This window comes from Pseudochaenichthys georgianus, chromosome 10, assembly GCF_902827115.2.
Source record: "Pseudochaenichthys georgianus chromosome 10, fPseGeo1.2, whole genome shotgun sequence".
Lineage (NCBI taxonomy): Eukaryota > Metazoa > Chordata > Actinopteri > Perciformes > Channichthyidae > Pseudochaenichthys > Pseudochaenichthys georgianus.
This window is the reverse complement of record NC_047512.1, coordinates 17,088,438-17,108,292: the sequence shown is the minus strand read 5'-3', so window position 1 is coordinate 17,108,292 and position 19,855 is coordinate 17,088,438. Positions and strand designations below refer to the sequence as shown.

Here is a 19,855-nt window from a genome sequence, read left to right as displayed (position 1 = left end):
GATATACCAAAAACACACCAGACATAAACACAATATCTACAGAAACTGCAGACCTTCACAAACATGTAGTTCTCAGCCTGCGTCAAAAGTGTATTGCACTGTTATGTCAAAATATTCACAGACTAAAAATGACTCCATAGAAAGGATGGACATTATCAAGCCTTACATTAGAAATTAGATTTTACTGTACATATTAAATACTAAAAAGCACACATTTTTAAAACATATACAGTCCTTTCATTTATTTAGTTACGGTATTCTATTTAAAATATGATCAAGTGAAGGACAATCCTGTTACCAAGCTTGCTTTTTATTTTTCTGTATAAATAATTGTTATATTTTGCATCTAGTACAATTAAAGGGGCATGTTTTGTTTTAATCTTTCTTCTTCAACCTTTTGTAGTCTCCTCGGTGTGGATAAAGTGATCCAGTACGCCGTCACTGAGTGGCTGACGGACATCAGGAAGAATCAGCTCCCGGGCATTCTGGGAGGAGTGGGTCCCATGCACTCAGTGGTCCAGCTGTGTGAGTCGATACTGCCTCAAACACGCTGCTTAACACTTTGTTATCATGCTTTATCTCTTGGTTAATTCTCTTGCATCTCTTTGTGTTCCTCCAGTCCACGGAGTGAGGGATCTGTTCTGGTTGCCCATAGAGCAGTACAGGAAGGACGGGCGTATTATCCGAGGTCTCCAGAGGGGGGCAGCCTCCTTCGGGACGTCCACAGCTTCAGCTGCTCTGGAGCTCAGCAACAGGCTGGTGCAGGCCATACAGGTACTCGCACTGAGACGAGGTTTAGTGCAGGACAACAATGTAAACCAGAGTTGCGTTGGTGCTAGATATGAAACATGCAGTTAAAATGGTTTAGCAAACAAACATCTTAGTTTTGTTTTAGGTTTTCAAAATGTTTGTTTTTATTAGTTTCTTTAGTGCCAGGTGTAATGGGACAAAAGTATGTAGCTACCAAATACATTATTGGAGAACTGTATAGTAATGATCATAATCAAATTGCTGCTGTTATAACTAAACTTTTAACCACGTAGTTTTATTTGGGTTCAGTTTTTTTTCTTTTGGAATACGCAAGTATTTTATTTCTGGTGTCTGTGTGCTCCTACAGGCCACAGCAGAGACGGTGTACGACATACTGTCTCCCACTCCCCCCCTGAACCGCTTTGCCATCACAGAGGGCCGGGCCCCCTCCAGCCGGCCCCGCAGAGCCGCTCAGCCCGCAGACCTGCGAGAAGGCGTGGCCAAGGCCTACGACACCGTCAGAGAGGTGCGTACCCAAATGTTCCCTTCAAATATGATTATCGAAACTTTTAGAGAACAGAGGATCCAAAAATAAGCAGTCACCTGCTCGTCTTTCAGCATATTCACTTTCTCACTTTCCATTCTATTTAATTATCTTCTTATACAACAAATTAATTTACATAAACAGGGCTAGGGGTTAGAGAAACCAGATTGCTTCAGCTAGATTTCTCTCTTTGCATGGATATTTATTTTGAGACATGAGAACTTTTTTCTCATGTTTATGTACGTCAATGTACTGAAACACTAAATATTTTGACTTCTGTCTCGCTGCTCTCCAGGGAGTGATTGACACGGCTCAGACCTTGTGCGATGTAGCATCCCGCGGCCACGAACAGAAGGGTCTGCCCGGCGCTGTGGGCGGCGTCCTGCGGCAGATCCCGCCCACCGTGGTCCGACCTTTAATAGTGGCCTCTGAAGCAACCTCCAATCTGCTCGGTGGCATGAGGAACCAGATCAAACCAGACGCCCGGAAGGAGGACTTCCTGAAGTGGCGCACCGACGGCCAAGAATGATGACAACTTCTTTGTTTCTGTGTGAGAGAGTGTGTGTTTGTGTGTGTGTGAGAGAATCTGATTTGGGGAGATTCTAGCTAAGGGAGCGAATCCACGGTTTGAATGCGTATTTGCATGTGTGTATGGACTAATGAGAGTCAGTGTTCGCTCTAATGCAAAACAAAGCAACGACTGCAGTAACCAGTGTTTCATTTGGCTCCATCATACATGGACTCACCAGATATAAACAATTCGTTTTGTAAGAGCTATCCTCATGTTCCTCTGTTATACACAGGTCAGTAGATTCTCCTACTGTCTGTGAAAACATATCACCGTCACTCAACTGGCTTCATTTTTAATCAACACTCTCAAGGTTTGCTTGTTCATAAGTAAGACACAGATTGTGGGCACATCATGTACTTTGAACTGTGCTGTTGAAACTGTTTGTATTTTAAATGAAAGAAGTGATTTATGGCACGATTTCTCTTTCTTCCATTATCTAGTATAAGTTGGAGGAAGAAGTTGAACTTATGCCGGAAATCACTTTTTATTATAATTCACCCATGACTAGCTGAGAACAGTTTACTTTATTTGTGATGTGTTGAGCTGGCACATGATATAACCCACCCTTTGGTCTACTTGTTGTCCAGTGATGCTCATAGTGGAGATTGTGTGACATCCTAATGAAGTGTCCTTTGCTAACACCTTCCAGATGTCTGCAGATGCTTGTCCCTCTGACTTATACCACATCATTTGTTCAGCTTTGGCCCCACTGCATCTCTCAGTGTTGTTAATTGTGCCATAAAGCTTGCAGTGCCCTTTTTAACTAGTTAGTGTTGCCTTTCTAAAACCGGCACCCTCCCTGCTACAATTCACGTACAACACACACTGGCTCACATGGACATATACCTGACTGTGAACATGTTTCCCGACTGAACAGAGATACAGATCAAATGAAGCTCTGTAGCACATTAAACTAATTTAAAGCTTTTCAAAGTAAAGTTTCAGCTCTCTGTAACTCGCAGTCCAGATGTCAGCCAGTGGTTTTTCCTTCTGCCTTGCAGCTCATGTGTGCTTCTTGTTTCCATTAAGATTTAAAAACTGGTGTCTGGATTAACCAACTCTTCAGTGTTGCTTCGCCCTCTCCTTTAATTGTCTTCCTGCATTTTTTACGTTTCTTTGTTTTGTTTTTATTCTGTTAAAGCATAAAGTATTGTCATACTCGTTTTTAAAATAAGAGTTAAAAGGATGTGAATCTGGTGACGATGGAGGATACAAGAAATTGGGGGTTTTGTGGTTTAAAAAAGTTTTACATTTTTATCTTTTTTGTTTATTCAGTGTAAGGGATAGGTGTGTGTGTGTGTGTGTGTGTGTGTGTGTGTGTGTGTGTGTGTGTGTGTGTGTGTGTGTGTGTGTGTGTGTGTGTGTGTGTGTGTGTGTGTGTGTGTGTGTGTGTGTGTGTGTGTGTGTGTGTGTGTGTGTGTGTGTGTGTGTGTGTGTGTGTGTGTGTGTGTGTGTGTGTGTGTGTGTGTGTGTGTGTGTGTGTGTGTGTGTGTGTGTGTGTGTGTGTGTGTGTGTGTGTGTGTGTGTGTGTGTGTGTGTGTGATGCACGTCTGTGAAGGTGACAGGTTGATGCTTGTTACACCTCTTGTGTGTAATTACTATTTACGATATCATAAACTGTATGAATGACCTGTATAATACAAAGATGAGGAGTATACAAAATTAATACAAAAAAATAAAAAATTTGAGTATAAAAAAGGAACGCCATCTTTGTCTGACATTTTTAATTTGAGGAAACAATTGGAATAATAGTTTGCCCGTGATAATTGTAAATATTACCAAAGGAATACATTTAAGGGTGCAGGTTTCTCATTTGGTTTTTCATCCAGGGCCCCTTATAAAATAGAGAATATACCAAGGACCCCCTCATGTATGTTTCTCAAAAATAATTTTACATAGCCTATTTTTTACACAAGAGAAATGTAGGTTACTGATATATTAAAGACACAAAAGACGTGTATTAAAAATGCAGCATCTGCATAAAGCAACTGAAATGTGCAGTTCATGCATTAATGGTAAGGAAGTCAAATAGTTCATTCAAAAATATAAAAGGCAAATCAGGAGAATTTTAAGTATAGTGTCTTGCTTATTGGGGATGGCTAAATAAAAACTGATAATGGTTACGGTAGAATATAAACAATATCTTGGCTTAGAATGCGATCTATGAGCATTTTTTGATAATTTTGTAATATTATTCCATGATCATTTAATTTAATAACTCTAAATCAGTGCAAAAAGGCTTTAGTAAAAAAAAAAAATGTATATACCGGCCACAACGAGGAACTAACGGCAGGTGAGCTCGGGGAAGGTTTTCAGCGATGCACCAGATAAACTTCCGGTCCGCATGTAAACCAAGCAGCGTGATTATTCTAAACGTAGTCAATAGACTTCAGTGCCCATTTACCTGAAAACATACATTTGAATCGGTGACAGCTGTTTGTGAACATGAAGCTACTCACGCACAACATGTTGACATCTCACGTGAAGGGAGTCACTAAAGGATACCCGCTGCTCATCAAGGTAAACTGACAGTTAGCTAAGTTGCTAATGCTAACACTACTGACTAAAAGCATCACAGTCTAATGATGCCCTCTTGTGTTTATTATTTAACTTTAAAGCTACTGATACTTTGTCAGTGGTAGCTGTCTGTTTGATTATTTTTAATTGTGACTTTTAATAATAAGCCAAATAGAGGTTAACTTAATAATACAGAACTTCTCTATTAACAAGAATAGAAGCAACAACCAAATAAAATAACAACAACCGCCCACAGTTTTTGCTACAAATCCTTTATATATATCTCAGCCATTTAGTTTGAGTTTCTAAACTTTCATTGTAAAACATGAATTATACTGCACTCAAAAACACCCATAACGTCAAGAAAAAACTTCTCCAAAGCACTATAGGTTGTTCTTTTTAAAAACCACTGCTTCAAATGTGTAAATTACACATGTGACAATAAGCTGTACCTGTTTTACATTTAAGGAATATAACGTATGGGAAATCTCAATTAACCGGCCCTGTAGAGTAATCTATCAGGGTTTATTATGTCAATAATAGGTGTATGTGTGTCCGTGTCCATGTCCACACTTCTAATGTGTTGTTTCTCCTCTTGATGTCTCCTTTGTGCAGGCGACAGAGGTGAAAGTGAATGAGGTGGATTTCAACCCTCAGTTTGTCAGCCGGATGATCCCCAAGCTGGAGTGGAGCGCTCTGGTTCAGGCTGCAGACGAGGTGCGCCAGACTCCCATTATTTTAATATCTCTCAAAACATGAATACCAGAGTGCACTCCAGAGAGACAAAGAAAGGGCTTAAAAGCTGCTAAGTATCTCTCTCTTTAAGAAAATACATTCTTTGAAAAGTCCATCAAATCAAAAACCAACAAAAAAACCTATTGTGTAATATTCAGATTCTTCACTGATTCATTATCAATCAGTATAGAAAAAAAGCAAATCAAATGCTGGACTGTGTCAACAGCAGTGGTCCAGGGGATTGATGAAGATGAAGGAAGGGTTAAAAAAGTATACCAGAGTGTTGGATATAGTGTCAATGTTTTGATTCTGTTTGTGGTTTGTTAACCAGTAAGTGGAGTATATGTAATGGTGTCTTTTGCCACCCATTAACATCCACTAATGTATTTGCCACTGCCTGGTTGTAACACTTCTCTTTCCCTCTTTAGTTGGGTCATCGGCAAGACCTGCCGGTTGAGCTGGTGCCAGAGTACGAGAAAAACGAAGAGTTTCTGAAGAAAGTGCACAGAGTGCTTTTAGAGGTAAGAAACAGTAATGGTGCTTATCACTACAGTATGTAATAACAAGATGCACATGGAGGTTTTTAGGGCCGAGACATACAACTTTAATTTGTAATTAATCTGCCTATTTTCTTGATCACTTGGTTTATCTTTTGGTCTAGTGAAAAAGGATTTGTAGACATCATCAGGTGTCTTTTCTTCTCTGACCAACCGTTCAAAACCCAAAGATATGTATACAGAGAAAACCAGCAGATCCTCACATCACAGGATGTACTTGGGCATCTTTGCTGAAAAAACACTGTATGACTAATTGATAATGAAATTATATTAGTTATCTGTCCATCAACAATGATCAAGTATACATTTTCTCCATGGATACAAAGGTCTTGTTTGGGGGGAAATGTTTAACTTCACAAGTTGTTATGGATCTTTAATTCAAATATTTTTTAACCATACACATTTTTATAAGCCTGAACCCATTTTTAAAGGTAAGGTTAGGGAATTGTTTATAGTACTTTCACACAGTAACATAGGAAGGTAGAGTTGGCACTTCACTTCCTGTTTCTATTACTGCAGTGTGAGAAAAAGTTTTTAGAGAGTACTTGTCCATGGACAAGTGAGTTTGTCAATTTACTTGTCCGAATACATTTTTCACTTGTCCAGAATGGACAAAAATTGGGGCCACTGGAATCTTCTTCTTCGCCATCGTATTTTACATTTTCCCACGGTTTTAGGACACAGCTAATGTAAGTGAGCGGTAAGATTTTACTGCATCACACATAGGGTTGGGTATCGTTTGGATTTTAACGATTCCGGTTATTTTCGGTTCTCGATTCCGGTTCTTTGAGAGGGTAAAAATAAGTCCCATGACAAACTGGGAAAAAATATATTTATGAAAACATTAAGTCAAATCCGTATTCCTATTTACAAATCACTTCATACTGTTTAATTTCTTACAGTTATTGAATACAATTATATAAAAATGATCTCTGCATTGTTTAGTTAGTTCTAAGTGGTGCAGTTTGAGAATGTACAATTGGACCAGTGTCCTCTGATGTTACACTGCAACCTGCCTGTGAGACACAGTCCAACCACACATGTCCAACACATAGGACATAACCTAATAATAATAATACATTATATTTATAGCCTATAGGCCTAGCGCTTTTCTACAACTCAAAGACGCTTGCACGCTTACACGTGTCCTGCAATACACATGCTGCAGCTGCCCAGCTGCTCACTGTTTGTAAAAGTAAATAAATAGTATTTTCATTTCAATAATGTACTTTCTATACCCTGCTTCATAAACAATACTGACATCCCTGTGCTCCTCTGTACTGGCTATAGCAATTAGCAGCAGAGCTTTCATGTGGTTGTTTCCTGTCCAGTGTCTTGTTTTAGAAGCCATTTCTGTTGAGATCAAACACAGGCACCAAAATACTAAAGCCATGGACATTATTCTAACCCCAGCATGTACACTGCGTGGTCCAAAAGAATGTTGAACACCTCATTCCCAATCCCTTAGCATAAATGGAAAATAAACGACCCATGTTAAGGCACTCAGCGCTTCATACTCTGCCTCTCGTTTAAACACTCTCTCACTGATTGTGATGGAGGAGCCGGAGAGCGCCATGTCAGCCCTGTGATTAGTGTGAAACCTGCTCCTCCTCCAATCAGCTCTATTATTGCCGCTTTGTGTTGCCATGACATCCTCAACTGCTCTGCAGAGGTTTTCTACATGATTTGGGATCCTGGGTGCAGAGGTTTTCTTCCATTCAGCCACGTGAGCATCTGTGAACCTCTGGTTCCAGTTCTTCTCTGAGTGTTATGTTATGAGTTTCAGATGCAGACCAGTCAAGTTCATCCACACCAAACTCAGACATGTATTTCAGTGTGGTCCTGGCTTTGTGCCTTGTCATGTTGAAACAGAAAAGTGGTTTCCCCAAACTGTTGAGAAAAGTTGTTTTTAAACAAAAGTAACTCAACAAAACCCATTGTGTATATCGTTGGGGTTTAAAAAATCTGCTGAAAGCATTTCCAGCCTCATAAAACATCAGCAAAACGGTTTTATGAATATGTTTTTTCCAGTCCTCCATATTTCACTTTAATGTTTGTGTGCCTTTTCTACACGCATTGCTCCGTTTCTTGGTTCGTCTCTGCCACCTGTAGATGGTAGAAATGGTGTGAAGCCATTTGCAGGACTGTATGGCACTAGACAAACAAGACCTCATGCTCTTAAAAAACATAACAATAGAATAAAGGTACCTTACTCTAACGTACAACTGTGATCACGTACTGCATCAAGCTAATAATAAGATAGAAATATGGATAACCCTCTTATTAAGATTCAGCTAGTGGCCTCACTGATTTCATGTTATTCTGAATGCTAAAAGGTGCTTGTAAAAGTCTGGGTACCACAGCTTAACTACAGCCTATTAAAGGTGGAGTCAGTCATTCTGGAGAAAGAGTTGGTATTTAATGTCCCCTGTCCTGTCTGGAAGAGGGACTCCGAGTCACTTTCTCTGGAGCCAAGGCTTATCCTGCACCCACAGAAGTGACAACTAACGCACAGTGAGGAGATATTTGCAGATTTTTTAAATCGCAGACAGCACTTTACCATTATTATGAAACCTGGAGGGCTGGACTTTTATAACACACTACAGGAAAGGGAAAACCAAAAAGCATAATGGGGCCTCTTTAATTGGAACTGAAAGGTTTGGGCTACAACAGATCGGGGGTGTCTAATACTTGTGGTCATACCGTGTATTTCAAACTATGGTGACATCTAGAGTTGACCTCTTACCGCCTGTGTGTGTGCGTTGCAGGTGGAGGTGATCGAGGGCTGTCTGCGGTGCCCTGAATCCGGGCGAGAGTTCCCGATCTCCAGAGGAATCCCCAACATGCTGCTGAACGACGACGAGGTTTAGACTCAAACACAGCCTCCCCCCGAGCTGTCACTATATTGTTTTGTGTATTCTAGAGGCTGGACTTGAAGTTGATGCCCTGAGAAAACAGGCCACACGGTTTGGTTGATTGCTGTTATGACATCTAAGCGTCTGAAGCTGCCAATGGAGGAACAATGATTTCAACAGATGGAAATGTTTTCCCGAGAGAAACCCCCCCCAGTGGTTTTATCTGTATTTATTTTTGTAACTGTTTGGGTTTGTTCTTTATTTTTTTTCCAATAAAACTGTCCTGATTTCCACGACTAGCCAAAATTGTTTTAGGTTTTTGTGGAAAAATTTGGATTCACTTATATTACAGACATGCTCAAATATATGAGGCTCCCTGAGCAAGAGGCAGGCGCTGAACCCCATCTTGCCCTCAGGAAAGTTCTGAGGGCCAGATGACGTGGCAGTGGCCTGTCTATATTTGGCTTTGAGGAAAAGGAGCAGAAAAAAGCAGGCGGGCTAGAAGTTGTTTTTGAGGAAGTCTATATTTATTTTTATTTTTTTCTATGCCTCACATTGCAGCACACACACCTGGGCGGGCTCCAGTGATCTGCAATGCCCCACGGTGTGTCTGGTATTTCCAAGAATACTGAAAGAGATTCCGCAGACATATTAAATGTATTTTCAATCGTTTCTGGGAGACGGTGCAGCAGTCAGGTTGGAACAGGAGTCTGTTTGCAGGCGTCGTTGTTATCACTTTTAGAAACGTTGCCAGAGAAGACGATGACGCGGGGGGGTTTGCCCTGACCAAAAGCCTGGAGGCAGCCTGAGTCTCTCCTACCTTTTCCTTCTACTTACAGCAATTATAGGCCTGCACCCGCAACTATAATAATGGTATAATGGGATGGCAGCAGAGCAGCAATAAAAACCTCCCCTGACAGATTAACAGTCCTCTCCAAGTGCTGAGCTGTAATTAACAATGAGACCGAAAGAGGAACAGAGGAAAGAAAGGGCCTTAGATCATAAGCTGGAAAAGATAAAGATAAAAAAGGGATGGGCGGTGGAAGGATTTAATAAAATTAGGATTAGCTTTAAAGCTATGAGTCTGGAAATTGCACTGAGATCCTTCCTTAAGCAACGTTTAGAAATCACTGGCAAGGAGCAATACGTTTTCCCAGCTTCTCTTTGAAGTTAAAGATTTACATTTGGGGAAATATGCTTCTTGGCACTCTGGCTTCTGCTCGGAGAATCTGCTGACAGCCTGCTCTAGGCCAGCTTCATATGTAATGCACTGATATAAATCTTCTCTAACTCCATGTGACAATGAATAAGCATATTTCCCAAAATGTCAAACTATTCCTTCCAAGTCTGAGCTGTCCCCAGGGGATGTTTACCTGCATAGAGCAAGCATTTTTGTGGGGAGAATAAGTTGGTGTGTGTGTGTGTGTGTGTGTGTGTGTGTGTGTGTGTGTGTGTGTGTGTGTGTGTGTGTGTGTGTGTGTGTGTGTGTGTGTGTGTGTGTGTGTGTGTGTGTGTGTGTGTGTGTGTGTGTGTGTGTGTGTGTGTGTGTGTGTGTGTGTGTGTGTGTGTGTGTGTGTGTGAGAGAGAGAGGAAGATGGCTCTTGCCTACATAATCACACACTTGCTTTACTTTGGTGGCCACCCGCCCCACCACCACCACCACCACCTCTCTCACATCCAGTCCCTCCCTCCTTCGCCTCCTCCTCCCTCTGTCTGAGCGTTTCTCACAGAGAATAATGGAGTCACATCATGCAGCAGGTCTGAGTGTTTTCAGCACATATTTCATGCAGGAGCGCATTTAGACCAGGGATCTGAAATCAACTGTAAAGTTTACTTTTTTTATCCACAGCACAAGGACTCCTTACATAAGTTTTTCTGCGTCATTGCTTTTCATGACGTCTGACTTTTTCTGTGTTTTGATGTTTATATGAGGGGAGATCAACGGTGCCCACCAAGGTTTTTCCAACATAAATCAACTTTTTCTTCCTACGTCTCAGTGCAGGCTGCCCTCTTGTTTACATATAACACGGAATGAGAGGACCTCATTGGTGTTTTTTAAAAGCTGTAAGTAGAGTTTCTGGAAGTGGGTATGGGCCAGTTTTTTGCTCCAGAGAGGGGTCTTTGGGAGGTGAGAGCCTGCGAGCCGTTCCTCTTCAGATGAAGTGAGCAGCCAGGTTTTTGTTGGAGGATTTGCGACATGGGCTGAGCTCCTGTGAAGAGTCTTTTCTCCTGAAAGCTGTTCAGTCATCCGAGGATGGACGACGGAAAACGAAGACGGATAAAACTAAACTGAACGGTTTGACTGTAATTTAATATCTTCAACACTGGCACGAGACATCACCGAAGCTATTAAGCGTACAAGATTGGGATTTAAGCGTCTGCCAAACCTCCAGTCACTATATTTGAGGTTTTTACAGGGATTTGGTTGTAGTGTGATATGTTTTGGCTTCGGATCTGTTGATTTATTTCAAGTGTATAAAATAATGCATCTGGTGTTAAATTAAGTGGCAGAATGTATGAACACTTATACAATTAAGTTAAAATAAGTAAATCTGTGTCTCCTATTCCACAGAAAGTGGTTTTATCTTTGGCTTTATTTTTACTATAATAGTTTTTTGAGGCATTGGTTCCAGTTTAAACCACTTTGCCCACATATTTTTTCAACCCTGGTTTTTGGGACTCGTTTTAGTGACATTAGTGTCCCCCAGTGACCTCCACTGTCTCAGCTCCATCTCCCCCCCGGACCATGTGGCTGCTCCGCCTCGCGCTGCTGCTGCTGCTGCTGCTCGGATTCTCCGGTGTTTTACTTGTGGAGGGCTTCAACACGTGCCACTCCATCAACCTGGACGCGCAGAAGTCGCGGCGCATCGAGGCGGTGCGCGGGCAGATCCTCAGCAAGCTGCGCATCCGCACCCCACCGGACAAGGACGACGAGGACCCTCCCTCCGGGTCCGTGACCCCAGAGGTCGTGCTGCTCTACAACAGTACGCGGGAGCTGCTGAAGGAGCGTGCGCGGCTGGCCGAATCCGCGTGCGACCGCGAGAGCAGCGAGGAGGATTATTACGCCAAAGAAGTTCAGAGGATTGACATGCTGCCCCCCCGCACCAACACAAGTGAGTCCGTTGTCCTTAGAGTTCACTGATGGGTCCAAAACCACAAATATTTTAGATTATAAAATGGTTCCTAACTTTTTTACTTCTCACCCCTCTGAATAATATGTGTCCTTGTTGATGTTGCAAATGGAGGTGCTTTAATGCAAGATAAACTTCCGACTTGATCTGGCAATAAAGTATTATTTTATCAAAAATCTGTTGACCTGTATCGCTGTTCACAGCCTGCTAAAACAGAAACTAGGCTTAAGAGTGTTTTTTCTGCTTAGATCTTTTTAAATTATATCCAATATGCAGACAATGGAAGAAATAGTAACAGCAATCCATTGTGTTTTTTATGTTCACAATATCTTTTAGAACTGCAGTGATAAATCATTGTATCACACATTGAGACTAAAGTACACTACACAATAGTTATCATAAAATACATCAATGTCAATGATGCAAAGAAATTGTAGATTGTCTGTTAACTTTCTGCCAACAGAAAATGACTGTAATGCACCAGGCAAGCTATTACATAATCCAACAGGTATTACATAATCCAAAATCTAAAATGATTTGTAAAATGTTTATTGGATACCTTGGATGTCAGATAAAGTAAACAACAGTAGATACAGTGAAGTTTCCTCCCAAAAACAGCTACAGAAGACGTACCTTTGAGCAAGGCATCTGCTTCTCAGATTCCTTGAGAGTGACTCTACAGTGACAAACAGCCAGCCGCTCTTACAAAAAGAGACAACACTTGAAGTTCGTGGACATCATTTTGGAGATGTTAAGATTAATGTTACTGGATACATCGCATAATTAAACATCTGTGTAGTTTCACACCCATGAAAACAACAATCGTCCATGTATTAAACATAAGACCAGATGAATTTACTCGCTGCACCCAAACCTGTAATTTAGTTGTGAGACACTCATCAGCATCAATTATGTCCGAGACAATGCATCAGCCCCACAGCGCTTTTTAACCAACACTATAAATACAACATTGTCAGAGAGGGCAGGAGGTGTTGTTGGGTCATTAGTCATCCTTTCTTTGTTGTTTCCATCCAGACGCGGTTCAGCCATCAGCCCCCAACCCACATTACAGAGAGGTCCACTTTGACGTCAGTGGAGTGGATCTGACCAACAGCTCGCTGACGAAGGCCGAGTTCAGGATCTTCAGAGCTCCCAACCTGCAGGCCGGGGCCTCGGAGCAGAGAGTGGAGATCTACCAGGTATCAACAAGTCACCTGTTTATCACTCAGACCACACCATGTGTCTAGACAAATCGGACTCAATTTGATTGCTATGAATTATTTTCTTTTTCTTCGCTTTCTTGACGATTCTAACCTTAATAAACATATAAACCCAACAGAGGAACATCATAAACAAACACATCTTCAAACTGTTTGGGAATTTCATTTCTAGCAGTCCACCCTTCTCTCCGATTTATCCACACAATTTTCATTGTTCTATTCTTCCCACATGTTCTATCCATCTGAGCTTCTTGAAGTCTCCAACAATTGTCCGATTTCCTTTGCTCCGTTGTGTAGGGTTATCCCCATTTCACGTGACAGCTTTTTATCCAGCTCTATCAACATTGAGACCAGATACCTATCCCTTGTTCGACCTTTTCTTCTACATAGAGTGCTGTGTAGCTCATATCCTAGTATCTTTTCAGAGTTTAGTCAACATTATTTTCTCTTTTTATGCTTTTACATCCAAACAACAATACATTTTGTCCTGCAATCATGGATAGGAAACTTCATTATTGCTTATTTTTAATCGTGTTAGGTTGCTTTTAGTTAAAATAAGCAGAACCAGGAGCTCTTTCACCTTCGGAAAAAAAAAATCCACAAGGTGGAAACAGGAGTACCATTTAAATTCCTCTCGGAATCTGGGCATCGTGCCACAAGACTTTTATGACAATAAATCTTCTCATGTCTTATATTTTGACGTGAGGAAGACGATGAACACCTCACACAGAAATATGTGAGTAACCATCAGTTACATGCCTGAAGAGACATTTGCAGGATATTATTGATTTGTGATATTTTTTGTGACATACAGTGTTAGGTGACTGTTTCTTATAGCAAAACGACAACACACTACAGAGAAAACACCAACAGTCAGCTTGGTCATCGTTCACATAATGCAGTCAGCTTAATAACCTCCCCTTCCAGGCCAGAATACAAAAGAAATAAAAAATAAGTAACTAAGACAAAATGGTGTAACATTGGAGGATAACTAGGAAGGTAATTTTCTCTGCCTAGGCCAAAAAAGGCCTCTATATCTTTTTACATTTCTTGTAAGGTTTGTAATTATAACTGTGTTTGTGTTTTGTCTCAGCTGTTGAAGGCAGATGAGGAGACCACCTCCACTCACCGTTATATCGACTCCCGCACCGTTCAGCCGAAGGCGAAGGGAGCCTGGATGTCTGTGGACGTCACCGAAACCATCAAGGACTGGATTTCAGATCCAGGTTCGTCTCAGCACTGCCTCCACATATAAGATTGATAACATGTGTATTAATGTATAATATACAGTGTTATTGAGGTTCATCTGTGAGGTAATCTGTCCTTCTCACCGCTCAGGTAATAATCTGGGCCTGAAGTTGGGCGTCCACTGTCCCTGCTGCACCTTCGTGCCGTCCACCAACAACATTGTGCCCAACAAGAGTGAGGAGCTGGAGGCTCTGTTTGCAGGTTGGTTGCACCTGTATTTTTCACTGCGTATGATATCAGCCAAGTCCTGGTTCTTATGTGCGGGTGGACTAATAGAGCAACTTCATAAGGCTTGGGTTAACCCACAGTGTGTGCTTATGCTTTCCATGAATGATTAACTAGTTTTAAAGCTTGAACTGTACACAGTACACCAGACACTGCTTTAACTGTTGGTGTTCTTGTCTCTTACCAACAAACAAATAAATACAATAATAAATACATTTTGACCGGAGAAACAATTGTCATGCCTCTGGCAGAACCATGCTGAAGAGTTGAACCTCTTCCTGAGTGAAAGTCTTTCACGTGATTGACAGAGATGATGATGATTTGAGACTCTCCTGAAGTTGGTTGTTTGTGGATGTGGACATTAGTTGAGTTTGGGCCACATATAAAGATGTTGAGCTAACCACAACACACTAAAAGTAAATAAATAAACATATTATTATCGTTATTCAATTGGTACCCCAGTGCAAGCAGTTTTTTGGGAAAGCAAAAAGAAAACAAGCCAACAATTCTAATACAGCTTTTATCGTTCAGATCAAATAGTTGTGTCCTTAGCTCATTTAACAGACGAGTACAGGCGTAGGCCCAGGCGTAGGCCCAGGCGTAGGCCCAGGCGTAGGCCCAGGCGTAGGCCCAGGCGTAGGCCCAGGCGTAGGCCCAGGCTTCATACAGTAACCTGTACAATTGTCTCTGAATGTACCTGAGATTGGCTACAGTCTCGCTTTACAGGCTTACTGAAGCCTGAAAACAGCAACAGTCTAGCTTTCTCTCAGCCCACTTAAATCACTATATGCCTAAAAGTTTAGTTTAGTTTTTTTATCCCAATTTTGGCACAAATAAACAGCCTACCACAGCCTTTAACTCAACCCCAGTTTCATGTGAATGGTCATATAAATGAGGAATTTAAAAGGTTGGTCGTAAATAAATCTTTAAGGGCATTAAAAGCACTAAAATGAGATTGATCAGTACAGAAATAATCCTGCAGGTTAAGTGCAGACTTCTCTGCAAGGCGCCTCTGAAATGATTCATGATGCACTTACACACTATCGTTCAGGAATAACGAGGAGACTGTTCTTCCCCACACTGAAACTGTTGAATTTCAGACAGTCAATTATGGTACTTTCCTCTGGATTTACAACCAGCTGAGCCAAGTCCACTTGGTGAAAAAAACAACTTTTTTATACTGATGCAATACAAGAAGGGGCTTGTTTTGTGCTCTAAAAGAAAACATGAAATCAGAAAGAGGCATGCTCTCATTGCTGTTTTATACATGCATTCACGAACACATACAGTATATATATGACCGTCTCTGTCCTTAGTCAAGTATCAGACCTTTATTCTTCCCTAATGGGTAATTACATTTGCCGAAGTAGCAATATAACCACAGGATAAGACAGACATAATACAAACACACATATAAAAGTAAGAGGAAAGGGTGGACACATGATGTACGAAATGTACAATATTAGAAATAAAAGAGTAAGAAACCGGTCATGGCTGGAGCTGTGCAGATGCTACCCGCCCTAGAGCAGGGAAATAGCCGGAGGAACGAAGGAGGATTTATATCTGTTAGTTTTGGCTGGTGGTTTTGTGAGGGGGTGTGTGCTGTCAGATATATTGCATGCCTTCTTTAACAACTGTTTGTACAGTTCAGGTAGATTTAGCTGCTGACTTTAGTCAATCCCTTGTCAGTGATGCATTCCAGCAAAATAAATGAAAACGTTAAGACTGGAACTTGGCTAGCTTCCTCAGACTGATGAGTCCTCCGGCTTTTCTCACTCAGTGTATCTGTATTTCAATCAAAGGTCATCTTATTATCAATCAGAATGGCATTCGGCAAAGTGTTGTTCTGTTTTGCTCAAAGCGTATAAACAACACTCTGAATCAGAAATCATCCCACAGCAGGGAAATATACATTTTATTTTCAGTGCAGATAAAGACAACATAAAAGAGTATACTTACATATTAAATAAAGAGGCATGCACAAATTAATAAAAGATAAAAGAATATATAAAGGTAATCATCCACATTATAAAAGATAAGGACCGGCAAAACTGAACATAAAAAAGTAGCAGTAAATATTGCACTTTGTTATTTTACACTAGTGTTACTGAAATACTGCTTATATACGATCTCCTTTACTTGTTCCTTCACAAATTAATCATTAAAAGTGACTCTGCTCTCCGTAGGTGTGGATGACGAGCTGCTCCGTCAGATGAGAAAGCCCGGTAAGGTCAAAGGTCAGGCAGACTTCAGCACCAAGACGCCGCACCTCATCCTCACCATGCTGCCCAGCGACAGAGTGGACAACCTGCCCAAGAAGAACCGCAAGAAGAGGGCGGCCGCCGCAGAAACCACCACCTGCTCCCGGTAGGCCGCCGACCAGCCGTGTGTGTGTGTGTGTGTGTGTGTGTGTGTGTGTGTGTGTGTGTGTGTGTGTGTGTGTGTGTGTGTGTGTGTGTGTGTGTGTGTGTGTGTGTGTGTGTGTGTGTGTGTGTGTGTGTGTGTGTGTGTGTGTGTGTGTGTGTGTGTGTGTGTGTGTGTGTGTGTGTGTGTGTGTGTGTCACTGACATGTAGTTTCATATTACTGAAATCTAGTTGTGGTGGGAGGAGGATTTTTTTCTCCTCACCTCAAACTTTGCAGACTATTGTGTGACAAAACTAACAACATTGACCCTGTGTTTAGACTGCAGGCCAGCAGGCGTGCAGTGTTTTATTTAGACTACCTCACGCTGCAGGGGAAACTCTGGCAGCATCGGGGACTTATTACCTTCTGATGGCCGCTGCTTCAATGCAGACCCGTTGTCATATTCCCATGATCCAGCTTTGGGCCCATGCCCCTGACCGAGAAAAAGGCAATTGAAATATTTCCCTGTGTGTTGTGTGTCAGTGGCTCTGAGCAGGGCTGCTGTCTGCGCTCGCTCTACATCGACTTCAGGCGGGACCTCAACTGGAAGTGGATCCACGAGCCCAAAGGCTACAAAGCCAACTTCTGCGCCGGCAACTGTCCTTACATCTGGAGCGCCAACAACCACTATAACATGGTGAGCTTCTCTTTCTGAACGATATGAACAAGGCCGTAGGTTTAGCTGTGTCTGTTTATTACAGCTGCAACACTGACCCTGGTATTGTTTTTAGCTTGTGAGTGTCATCATGGGAAACAAATGTGCTCCATGAGACACCTAGTATAGCACAGATGTGGTTTGGAGTAATATCTATCTATAAGTCCACAAGTCTGTCTGCTTGTGGACTTATTTTGTCAATGCTATAGAATCGTAACAGTGCCAGATGCAGACAAAAATTAACATAGTGATCAAAATAAAACTTGATTTCAAAGATGGCCTGTTGTTTGTGCAGGGGTGTGTGTGTGTGTGTGTGTGTGTGTGTGTGTGTGTGTGTGTGTGTGTGTGTGTGTGTGTGTGTGTGTGTGTGTGTGTGTGTGTGTGTGTGTGTGTGTGTGTGTGTGTGTGTGTGTGTGTCAGTGGACAGATTTTGTGACCGCAAGAGTGTCGTAATCGTGCAAGTTGCAGTCACAAAATGTTTACAGATGTGCAGTTGAGATCAAAATGAAGTTTTGACAACTATGGAACATCAAATTAAGGCCTCAGTGACACACACCAACACATCAAAATAGAGTAAATGATTTACCATTCAGAATAAAACCATTCAGAATAAAACGTTAAAGTACACTTTTTATGTGAAATCAAACAAATGTTTTCCTATCCTAAAATGTGTTGCAATGTTGGGATTCCTAGCCTTGTCTTTGAAATAATAACAATAATTTGAAGGGTGCTATTTGAAAATATCCCCACTGCATAGATAGATGGTTTGTCCAGCACAAACAAAAGGAACTTCAATGACCAAAGTAACTCTTCCGTGCTTCCAGTAAAACTCCAGCCAATCAACCTCCAGACAAACTTCAATGTACAGAAACTTTCAAATGCGGGTGATGTTTGTCTTTAAATTAGCTTTATGTGCATTGTTTGTGGCGGCTTAACACCGCAGTTCGCTAAGACTGGTTAACCCCAGCGTCATAAATGTTTTGTCACCTCGCAGCAGCCAGAGAGTGAACTTATAGACTCCAAACACTCGGCCTGCAGACTCACACGCTCTGACTGTTTACTCTTTCTTCATGTCCTTCATTGTGATATATATTTGTAGGGTTTTCACATTTGTTTTGCTCTATAGGTTTGCTGCAATAAGAATTTGTATTGCTGACAACAAATGCCACTGGGGCTTGTTTGTGTCTTGTAGGCCTACGTGTTAAAATATTTGAAAGACAATTAAAGAAGCACCTTTACAAACAGTGATTAAATGACACTTTGACAGTGATAAACACACATACACAGCATTCTTTAAAACAAGTCAACATTCTGGAACAATATCAAATATTCATCACTCATACACAGCTATTAAGTTAATTTGGGATTTTTTTTAAGCTGCTCGAACATTGCCAAAAGATTGTGTTCATGTTGGATCTCATTCAAAATAATAAACCTATTAACTCTGATTAACTCTCCTTTATTTATTTCCTTTGGGCAGATCCTGCCGCTGTACAACAAGCTGAACCCCTCGGCCTCGGCCTCACCCTGCTGCGTTCCTCAGGACCTGGAGCCCCTCACCATCATGTACTTTATAGGTCGCACACCTCGGGTTGAGCAACTCTCCAACATGGTCGTCAAGTCCTGCAAGTGCCGCTGAGGTGAGGGAGGAGAGTGATTACAGGACCAAAACTACAAACTGTTTAAATAATAAGACGAGAGGACAGAGGGACCTTTATCCATTAATCTCCACTGTTTTACCACCTTTAGCAGACTTTAGATATGTTATATTTTTACTCCAATATCCCATTCTTTACAGGCATGTGTGTCATCTTGGGAAAAAAATTAAATCTTTCGTTCATTCTCTGGATCTTTCCGTCTGATAGAGGACACTGTAAATATGACAACATAGCTGTATTAAACCTGTACTTGGACATTAAAGAGGCTGTTGTGTGATTGGGCTTCATGCATGAAAAGGAATTTTTTTACTGGGATTTTGATTCCTCTCGATCATGTGTATTCCTGCGGTCGTGGGCAGGGGAGCGAGCTAGACGTGTTGATATGAAGGAGGCGGCGTGGAAAGGTTTTTCAGACGGAGATCTTTAGGCAAAGGAGGCGGACTGAAAAGAGAGAGAGGAGCTGTGTCCATGCCCAGGCCCTGCCAGCTCTCTGTGGTTCCCGGGCTGAAATCTGCCCGGCGTAAACAGGATGTGAAAGATTTCCAGACACCGACCCGACCACTCACGAAACGCTAGATTTAAATGCTCCCCTCATATATATATCTCTCGAGGAGGAGGAGGAGGAGGAGGAGGAGGAGGAGGAGGAGGAGGAGGAGGAGGAGAAGAAGGAGAGAGGGATTGTGGCGGGAGGAGGAGAGAGGGAGAAAAGAGAGGCTTTGAAAATGAGACGTGGGATGACAGGGCTGTATTTGGAACGACTGCAAGTTTGGAAGGTGGTATTTTGC

The 19,855-nt window shown here is 41.7% G+C and overlaps 3 protein-coding genes across 3 annotated transcripts in view; all 3 read left to right on the top strand.

The window, feature by feature from the left end:
- atg2a (autophagy related 2A) overlaps positions 1-3,230 on the top strand; it is a 34,230-nt gene extending 31,000 nt beyond the window's left edge. Inside the window, exons 39-42 of the mRNA XM_034092311.2 lie at positions 404-525; positions 620-774; positions 1,118-1,276; positions 1,590-3,230. Of these exons, the coding sequence (XP_033948202.1) occupies positions 404-525; positions 620-774; positions 1,118-1,276; positions 1,590-1,823 (670 nt within the window). The 3' untranslated portion in view covers positions 1,824-3,230. The remainder of the gene's footprint in view (positions 1-403; positions 526-619; positions 775-1,117; positions 1,277-1,589) is intronic.
- A 939-nt stretch (positions 3,231-4,169) lies between these two features.
- trmt112 (tRNA methyltransferase activator subunit 11-2) lies at positions 4,170-8,822 on the top strand. Its single transcript, XM_034092943.2, has 4 exons — positions 4,170-4,385; positions 4,998-5,099; positions 5,546-5,638; positions 8,443-8,822. The coding sequence occupies exons 1-4, from the start codon at positions 4,311-4,313 to the stop codon at positions 8,542-8,544; spliced, it is 372 nt and encodes a 123-aa protein (XP_033948834.1). The 5' UTR covers positions 4,170-4,310; the 3' UTR covers positions 8,545-8,822.
- A 1,429-nt stretch (positions 8,823-10,251) lies between these two features.
- Positions 10,252-19,320, top strand: tgfb5 (transforming growth factor, beta 5). Its single transcript, XM_034093217.2, has 7 exons — positions 10,252-11,642; positions 12,696-12,859; positions 13,974-14,106; positions 14,219-14,329; positions 16,540-16,720; positions 17,241-17,394; positions 18,893-19,320. The coding sequence occupies exons 1-7, from the start codon at positions 11,276-11,278 to the stop codon at positions 19,049-19,051; spliced, it is 1,269 nt and encodes a 422-aa protein (XP_033949108.1). The 5' UTR covers positions 10,252-11,275; the 3' UTR covers positions 19,052-19,320.
- Positions 19,321-19,855: the final 535 nt, after the last annotated feature.